Source organism: Pocillopora damicornis, chromosome 9 (assembly GCF_964200805.1).
Source record: "Pocillopora damicornis chromosome 9, jaPocDami1.2, whole genome shotgun sequence".
Classification (NCBI taxonomy): Eukaryota; Metazoa; Cnidaria; class Anthozoa; order Scleractinia; family Pocilloporidae; genus Pocillopora; species Pocillopora damicornis.
Genome location: NC_142678.1, coordinates 15,534,138 through 15,544,011, shown reverse-complemented (window position 1 = coordinate 15,544,011; position 9,874 = coordinate 15,534,138). Strand labels below are relative to the sequence as shown.

Sequence of the window (9,874 nt, the reverse complement as noted above, 5' to 3'; positions counted from 1 at the left end):
TTTGTGATCGACGGCACCGTCGCGCACGTTTGAGTCACTCGTTGCTTTGCGTTCAATTTTCGTGAGGCTCGCGTAAAGCTTTATACCTTAAAGGTCTGTATACAAGATGTGTTTATTTTTTTCTTCAATCTTTACACATGTTGAAATTTATTTTTGGATATTGCGTGCTCTCGATGCTACTGGGGTATTTTTTCTCTGGTTACCCAAATTGAGAATCACTTTTTTTACTCGAGGGAGAAAGGTTTATGATAGTCAAGTCATATTTGCTCGGGAGACTTCACCAAGTTGAAAAGGCAAGCTCTACGTTTCTTTTTACATTAGAAACTTTGCGTGCAAATGCATTCCCAAATGAATCAGGAAAAAAATTGTAGTCCTGAATATTTTCGAACAGTTTTTTCGTCAATGCCAAGCGTATTTTCTCGCTCATTTCAATTTTTTTTCTATGAAATTCAAATCCGATTTCATTCCACAAAGAAATCCTGAACTGAAACTTATATATGACTACAATATTGCACATGTGTTTTTCCTTGTTTAAGCCTATCTACTTTTTTTTTCTTCATTTTTTACGCCTTCTCTCATAACAATTACTAAAGAGAACGTGAAAATGCTTCACACAAACTACTTAAAACTTTGCTTGTGTGCGAGGAAAGCCAGCTGTAACCCAGATAACCCAGAGACTTCTTGGATACAGAAGTGATATCAAAAGTCGTACTTTTGTTTTATCATTTCAAAAACTATTTTGAACCTTGACTCATGAATTTTGCCCCGAGGTTCCCCTTGTTTAAATTTTAAGATTTTAAATGACCGAGTTAAAGACCTCTCAATATGCTCTGAAAAATTCCTGGTCGAAAATTGCGTTTCCTAGAGGAAAACTTATTATCAGTCAATTTGATTTTCATGAAACAGCCGCCTTATTGTTAGCGTTCCACGCTTTTCAGTTTTTAAAGAATCTTAAATTGAAAGCTGAAAAAACAAGCCTTGGTGGGCAAAGAGCAAAGATATTGTGATAAAAAAAATTCAATTTCGTAGACTATTTTGAAGTCAGATTCCCTTAAAAGATTCCAATTGGTTGAAACAGTCTCCTAGAGAGAAATCCTTTCATTTTCGCTCCTTCAATGGTGAGGATGAAAACCTCGCTCGAGTAGAAAATAAATTTGTCATGATACATTCAGCGTCAAACAGTTGAAAAGAGATGTTAAATTCAATTCTGATAATATAGAAGGTATAGTGCCGGGAACATCGCCTTGGAAAATTAACTTACGCACCAAAGGCAAGTTTTAGTAAAATTCTGTCGTCGTAATTTTCAAAGTATTCGCTCAGTGTTTTTGTTTATTTTGCCACGTGAAAGCTCAAAAATATTCAATGAGGGTTAACATCATTTGAAGTCGGGTAAATTTTACTCGGAGAGACAAATTTTACGTATTCAAAACTTCAGAGATAAAAGCGGCTTGTTTCATAATATAGATAACAGTTCACACGTCTAAAGTTATTCGCAACTTAACAAATTGACGGACGGCAAATAATGACAAAAGCGAAACAAAAGCCTAGGGCTTGCGAGAGATATTACCCTAGCGTTCAATTGATAAAGAAAGCGTCAAATTTCGCTCGTGTCGTTTAAGTACAAAAATAAAAGGAAATTGATTTCATCGTTTTTTTGATATATCTTAGGATTTACTTTTTCCGTCTTCCCAAGAAGATCTCATTAATTTTTAATCTTTGTGCCATTAACAACAGCTTTCGGCCGGATAGGAAATAAGTTTAGTAATCAGACACATTGTCATTTATCTCTGGGGATCTGAAGATTCTTTTCAGTTAACACTGAGTTTTAATCACCAAAATGCAAATAGGTGACAACACTAATCGGCAGTTTTCACTGTGGAAGTATCGAAGGGGTTAATTACAAGACAAATTTTCTGTTGGTTTTTTTGAAATGTCCAGCAGAGATGTAAACACGGCGAAACAATAGCATCAAAAAGAGTTTTAGATCTGTAAGAAATTCAGCCTTAAATATTTGCCAAAATTATGGCTAGAAAATCGAAAGGGTACGCTAGGAAAGCACAAGTTATGCAATTTTTTCAGTTAATTATAAAACAATACTTTTGTTAATCTGATATTGAGTACACATGACATTAAAAAATCAGAAACTAAACCACCAAAAACCACAAAATGCTGACTTATTTTCTTTCGAAATTCCTTGGATTTTAGATATATTGCCATTTCCCGGTCCACCGTTTACGCAAAATTACAGGAAGCTCGGGTAAAATTAAACAAAAAAATTATATTCGGGACGGTATGTTCGTCATCATTGTTATTTTACAATTTCTCCAATGCCACACGCGTCAACATTTCTCGCGTTCAAAAACACTCAAGGAGTCCTGTTTTAGTAAACTTTAACTCATCTTTCATTCAGTTCAGTTTTAGTTTGGATGATTAATTTCTTGAGAAAATACACTCAAAAACGAGGCCTTTGCGAAGTTAATTTTGCGGTGTTTTGAATTAAAATTTCACGCCGAAGCGAAATTAAAATTGCTGCTATTCTGTTTTGTGAGACGAATTATCTTTACCATATGTGCTGTTCCCACGGTACGAAGTGTTTTGGGGCAGCTGTAGGAAAAACTAAACAAACAATTATTAGTGAAGAATGCATTAATTGAAGTTAATAATGGATGGGATCGTGTCTTTATTTTGTATGTCGCATTTAAAATCTCATTAACATATTAGTAGTATTTGTTTGGGCTTTCTAACAGGAGCCAACAAAAGGACTGCAAGACACGATGTATCGCCTTAAAATGTATCCTTTCTCACCCGTAAAATTTTTTTCTGAGGTAGAATACAAATGAAACTGGGCGAAATGACCTAGATCTTAACTCAGAAAAGAAAAAAAAAAAAATGACGGAAGCCATTTCAATAGGAGGCTTGAAATTGGTTACCGGACATGAAAGATACATTAATGACTTTAAGTTGGCTTTCTGTTTAATATTTTTCTTTCAGGCGCTAATAATTGAAAATAAATTTAGTCGCAAATGCTTTGACAACTTTAAGTAAGAGTTATGTGGCACAAAAAGGAAAGGAAAAGACTTTCGTTTGCCTCAGCGTCCTCTTTTTTCCTTCAGTTGATTCTATATGGATATCAGAAACTTGCTAGTTGTCCAAAGTGATACTTTCCTCTTCGTGTAGTATAAACTAATTACGAGACAGGCGAGTGAGGTTTTCGCAGTTATTAAACAAGCTTATTACAGCTATCACAAGTTTAAGCATGGTATAATTTTTTTCATTTTCACAAAATTACGGTTTTTTACCTTTACGAATTTTAATCGTAGACTATGGTTTACGAAATTCGAAACACGAAAATTATCTTGCCTGCGAGAAATTTTAAAATAGTGTTTCTTTGAGAGTAGCGCCAATATCCATTATTAATCATCTCGGCGAAGAAAAGGTGCCTAAATTAAAGCAAGCTTTGTAAAGACTTTTTTCCTTTTTTTAATTGAGCCAGAAATATTATCTACTGCGGTGCTTTCTTTTGTTTCATTTAAATGAAGTCAGCTTTTGGCGGATCTTATCTGAGAGTTTGATGCCCTCATTGTAACGTAAGGGTATTTAAGAAAAACAATTTTGCTTAGAGTTTTAATTATTGTTTGGAGCGAAATACATACGAGGAAGAAAACCACTTATACATCATCACTGCAGGAAACCTGATTTCTTTGACATAGGTTTTTTTTTTGTGCCGAGATGTCAAGTAACACTTAGGTATCTATACAATATACAGTATTAGTTAAGAAGCTGTTTAAGTGAATTTTGTCAGCACTTTGAAAAGCTTAAAATGTAATGCGCATCTAGATGGTGAATTGACGGTAAAGTCGTCGGTAAAATTGGCTGAAAATGATATAACACGAATCCCTCACTTATCTCAACGGCTCTGGCCAATAATTGACCTGGCAGGCTTTTCTGTTGTGCCTCAACAAAAGATCAATTCTTCGGCAGAAATCTAATTGATAAAAATCAGAGATTGGAGAATAAAAGTCACCTTTGCCTCTGAATTAGGAATAATGAAATAAGTTGTATGCATTTTAGCATTCAAAACAACAGCTTTTTTATAGCTTCAATTTAAAGCACGTGGCCAAAATGCTGTCATGATCCGTGCAGTGAACAAGATTGACTTTTGAGAATTGTAAGAACCTCTCATTACTCATGACTGTATTCTCGAATTTACTCTGACATTCGCCACAAAAATCCTTTCAATGTTGCAAGTTGAGCGAAAAACTTTACAAACACAAGCAATGATTACTTTTATGGAAAACTCTAGGTTTATTTTTATGCAAAAACGAGCGAAATTCCGCCTTACCAAGAACCCCATTGCGGTCGGCTTTAGGAAGGGGTTTTCCTTTCTTTGAACTACAAAAGACGTGAATATCTCACAGAATTCTTAAGATTGCCTGTAAGTTGTCTGTGCTTCGTATGAATGAATGGCAAATTCGAGGTTTTGATTCAAATTTTAGATCAGATCACTAACAGACCCTAACCAAAAGTGTTTGTTAAGGGATTTACATCACCGATCCGATTTCCAACGCCCATAGAATCTCTCGTGTAAGTTACATTTCGAGAACTTCCGCGGCAAACAGTCACATCGAGTGTTTGCGGAAACGCCAAGTCTGCAGACCCACAGTTAATTAAATATTCATACTTTTCTGAGAATTGTCCGCTACAATTTTCGTTTTACCTGTTACAAGAAGATAGCAGAATTCAAAGCGAGGGAACATAGTTAAGAAGACGATAAACAGCAAACACACCTGGAGAAAGCGATTAGTTGTCACTAACATAGCGCTCACATAATTGTCAATAACAGTTGTAGGTGAATTCGAACGTTTTCTTTTGAATAACGCATGCGCAGAACTTTCTCTTAAAACCCCCGAAAAATTTTACGTTAAACACCGCTTTTCTATGCTGCGTTGAATTTCGATATCGAAATAAAACTCTCATAAATGGGAAAAAATACTTCTCAAGGCACTGATGTTCCCGCCAAGGGCTAAATATGAATAAAACATGAAAAAAGATCTCTTTTTTGCATAAATTTGCGGCATTTTTGTGACTCCAGTATTTTTTTGCTTCTTAGGTCGCTCACTCGATAACATTGAGCCGACCCCAATACTGTCATTTCTAAGAGGAAGCTTGTTTTGGCTTGATTCACTTGTGAACTGAGAAAATTCGCTGGTTAACATAATTACCAGCGCTAAACGTGCTCAGTAACTTGTGTTTTTGGCAAATTTTAAAAGCCTTTTACGAGTCACAGTCAAATGTGTTGACATACAACAAAACAATACTACTACTATCCATCGTTAATTAATATATTTCACATCATAAACACTGTTTTCAATGAAATATTCCATCTTTTGCTGCTTTTTCGTTCCTGGAAGAAGATGGGAGATTCTAAGAGGATTGAGGGGGTCTCTGCAGAGAATGATCTCTGTCAGCTCCCTCCAGAGACTTCTGGCCGACGAATCCTCCTTGATTATACATTCATGATTTATTTTTAAGCCCAAAAAACATCTGCTTCTCCTATTTAAATCTCTACAAACAAAAGAAAAATCTAATTCACTGCATGGCGTGGGTAACACCTTTAATAAAGGATACAAGTCGGAAGAAGAGTCCGCTCTTGAAACTCACGCTCGATCTAGCAGACAATGGGGGCTATGACAGGAGACCATAGTCACAGTGCTGTTTCATATACACTACCTCGTCTCCTCTGCCATCAAGATCTGGCTCTGAATCGATTGCATGCGTCTGGTGAATGCGCCAGGAGACGTTGACAATTGAAACAAAGCTCTGAAAGGGCCAAATAATTGATCATAGCTCAGGGTCTGGTTAATTCAGGGCGCACTATACAAAACTCATGTGTCGTTTCTCGACCAATCACGTCTCGTCTCCACAGGGTAGATATCGACCAGTGTGTTAATGAAAAAAAGAGCTATTCAGAAGCTCGCAGGTTGTTACCAATTGTGTAAATCTTCGAACGTGTGCACACATAATACCTGTCTCCTTTCTTTTAAATGGAGCTGCTCTTGGAAATGGCTCGTCACAGCTGCCTCTTGTCTGTTTAACAATACTTTTCCCGCAGCTGCGATAGGAATATGCTTCTTGGTCTCAGCAACGGAGACAGTATTTTGTATTGATAGGCCAGAACCGACACAAGCAATTACGTCGGCCATTATCGCTTTAATCCATGCAAGTGAACGTGTGTACCAATATCATTTAAATATATCCCCCTGATAAAGAGTATAACACGTTTGGGGCTCATGCAAATAAGCGTATCAAGACTTGGGGTCGATATTCACACCAACGGATTAAAATCTCGTTTGTCTAGCGCAGGTTGTTTAATAAAATGTCATGCCTTGCGTTCGTGGCCAGTGTTTACAGCATTTATCTACCTGTTACCTGAAAATTGGTCTCGTGCAAGGGCTTCCAAAACCCATCCCCAGCCCATCCCACTTTGGAATGCTTATGTGAGTGAGGAGCATAGAACAAAGCCCCTTAACGCTCGGTTGCTCAACATTCAGAGGGGTGTGACACCCCTAAGCTATTACATTGCACAAATGTTCTACGGTCGAGCCTTTGGAAGGGCAAACACGCCCGCACGTGCAAAGAGGGCAGCCTTGATCGATAAGATCAAGAGCTCATTGGTGTAAACCCACGTTTTCTCTTAGGAAACACGACAAATGAGGCTCCTTGTTTCGTCTGATGGTGCCGTGAGGTCTGCACAGTCCAAAAGACCTCCTGGGAAACACGATTACTCAACCATTCTATACGAGTCTTTAGAAATCTGATAGGGTTCTTTATGACACAAGGAGTACACACGGTAAAGTCAAAGGCCTGTTAGTTATAATATTCCACGACACAAGACAAACGCCCTGAAGTTTGAGCCTTCGTTGAGGAGAGAGGAAGCAAACATGATCCGGTTCTTTTTTCAGAGCGATTATATTTTGCGCAGCTCATTAATCTTTAATTTGCCAATAATACCGAGCTACGAAAAGTCGAGCAGTTTTATGTAAATTAAGTCTCCCGCGCAGTGAGACCACATTCACTCTTTTGTTAAATTCAAATGTAACAAAAGGCCGTACAGTTTATCCCCATGACGAATTATATTTTTCATAAATTTACTTATCAAAGAGATTATGCCACTTAACTTTCCCAAAAATAAAAATCACAAAAGTAATGTGGAATTCAACGTTTTTTAATGTACAAATTCTAGATGTGTTTAGCTTGGAGAGAGAAAAAATTTACAAAAACGTTTTACAGAAAAACCAGTCACCGTTAAGTTTATTTGATTAGAATTCCTCCCTCAGAGAAAAATGCAAACACGACACACTACACTAACCCACAAATGAAAAAAAAAATCTCTCTTTATATTAAAACTTCGTTCGGGCTTCCAGATATATTACAATGTCATCCTCACAAGCTAATCATTAAAAAATAATTCTACCTCTGCTAAATTGCAATTAAAGTTCAATATTTTCCTTGCCGTGGCATAAAGTGTAATTAACAGTATTTTCCTTTTCTCACAAAGGCGAAGGATACATTGCATTGTTATGTATTCTAGGATCTTCAGGGGTCCAAATTTTCGCTTTCATAATACTGGACGATAGTTTGGGTTTCTTCGAATCTGTCCACGACAGTGAATGGCCTGTTAATGGCGGAAGACCGTACTCTTGAGTACCTGCCAAAAGGGAAAACAAGGCGAGGAAAAAAAAGTGAGCAAACACGAAGAATATCAATAAAAGAGTTGAAATGTATAAATGATATGTGGATTTTGCCTCGTGTGTTATATGGAATGGTAAGGGTAGCTCTTGTTTGCTCTTTAAGGATTTTCCAACCGATTTTGGCGAGATTTCCTTTAATTTGCAGTTTATAAAATGCAAAAAAATGACCAAAACGTCATTTTGATTATTAGCCATCAGCCCTATATGTACGTGAGAACTTCCCAGATGGGTATAAACTTCAGTTACCAAAGCGAAAAATTCACTCCAACATGTACTCACCGAAACCTCTATGGCATATCATAACTTTTCTGGGTTGTTCCGAAGATGTTGGTTGTAGCGCTTGACTGTGGCTCATATCCGAACTAATCATTTCTGTAAGAAAACCAATGTATCCGATAGCTAGTCGTAAAGTGTCGACTTTCGATAGTCTTTTTTCGTAAGGTAGCGTGGGGATGTGATGTCGAAGGCCCTCGAATGCCTCGTTTATGCTTTGCATCCGTTTTCGTTCGCGTAAGTTTGCTGCATGTCGTTGTGCGATTTGCTGTGTTGGCGATTTCCTTCTTCGCTTTCGCTTCAAGTTTTTCTCGTGATGGTCCGCGGAGGTGAAATGAAATTGACTTGTCAACTGCGACTGACTCTCACGAAAAGTGATCGGGCTCTCCATCTGTTAACGATTAAGATTTTCCTTGGGGAGACTTGATGCTCCTGAAAGGTTTTTCGCTCCAGCTAATACACAGTTGGCACACGTTTCTCACAAGTCGGTCGACTTATAGCCACTTTTAGGCGGCCAACGAACCAATCACAGGCGAGCATGAGAAACAATGCTTCGATACAGAGCTGTGTCACTTTTCTATTGTGATGAGTATTCTGCCGACTGCAACTAAGTGTGAGTTCAGCGTTTAATAAAACTATGCAAAAACTTTCAATGCACGACGAAATTTCATATCGCTTGATTTGCGTTTAAAAGGCAGTAAATACGAATTCGCGATATCTAAATAAAGAAATGGAATAATAATGACGAGATAAACCTGCCGCTTTGAGCCATTGTTCGGAGCTTAGAAAAACCAATTTTTTTGGAATTTAATCAGTTCTTTTAATTGAGAATCTTCCTTGCTTCCCTTTTCTTTTCCACGTTTGTATCGAAGAGAATGACGAATCGAACAATGACAATCGTACTTGAGATAAAGAGCAACTTCCCCGAGCAACCTCGGCTGGGTTTCAAACCGCAAACAAACTTCTCGGGCTTTGAGTGACTGCGTAAACACGAATTAGTTGTTGAGATATCGCGAACGTTAAAACAAAACTCAAGCGTTCATCATCAAAGAGATTTTATTACTTTGACAGCGAGAATGAAGTCAGTGTTTTGATTCGCATACGACCGAACGAAAACACACCAACCTTTCTGACGTCATGGGTGACAAATTTAACAAAGACACGATCGAGAGAAAAAAAGAGAAAAAAGCAAATGTTGATTTGGAGTCTACAGAATGACAAACGTTTTGCGAAACACGTTTTGCTCGGTTGGGTTATTGGTATTAAAAGTTTGAAATACCTTGTTTTGTGCCATAATTTAATTTTGTTCGGCACAGCAAGGAATCGTCCACGTCCTCACAGAAGAGCACATTTCTTTGAATTGAGTTAATATGACAGAGGCTGGACGCGACAAATATGAATACTGTATTATTCTTCGTCTCTGGGTGATAGTAATTTATGCCATCCGTTATTTCCGGGCGAAACTGTGAAACGAACGCTATTTTGCTTCAAATTCATCGAGATTATCCTTTTGGATGCTTTGTTAAATTCTCGATGGCCTTTATTCAGCTCGATTGGGAACTCTCGCAAGGAGATGTTTTGAGATTACCAAGCTGAACAAAAGGACAGCGCTTGGCGAGTAAACAATGTATAAAAGATAATAAACTGAACGAGATTGCCCCATTGTATGGGAACAGTGGAGTCAGCGATTGTAATCAGCGTCCACCGCTATTTAATGTCATATTCCAAACTCATTGTAGCCTCAAGCGCTTGTCAATGAGCTCTGATTTAGGAGTTAAATGTCAAAAAAGTCCTCCTTTTACACGATGTGTTTCAAACACTAGGCAATCATTTCTCTCGATACTCGAAAA

The 9,874-nt window shown here is 37.6% G+C and overlaps 1 protein-coding gene and 1 long non-coding RNA gene across 2 annotated transcripts; one reads left to right on the top strand and one right to left on the bottom strand.

Annotated features, from left to right (window-relative positions):
- On the top strand, positions 1–6,273 carry LOC113672422 (uncharacterized). Its single transcript, XR_003446327.2, has 2 exons — positions 1–93; positions 5,111–6,273. It is a non-coding gene; the product is annotated as an uncharacterized LOC113672422 (long non-coding RNA).
- A 936-nt stretch (positions 6,274–7,209) lies between these two features.
- Positions 7,210–9,057, bottom strand: LOC113672411 (pancreas transcription factor 1 subunit alpha). The gene is made up of 2 exons (XM_027188695.2): positions 8,031–9,057; positions 7,210–7,708 (listed from the first exon to the last, which is right to left on the bottom strand). Exons 1-2 carry the CDS (start codon positions 8,413–8,415, stop codon positions 7,551–7,553), a joined length of 543 nt encoding a protein of 180 aa, XP_027044496.2. The 5' UTR covers positions 8,416–9,057; the 3' UTR covers positions 7,210–7,550.
- Between the last annotated feature and the right edge of the window lie 817 nt (positions 9,058–9,874).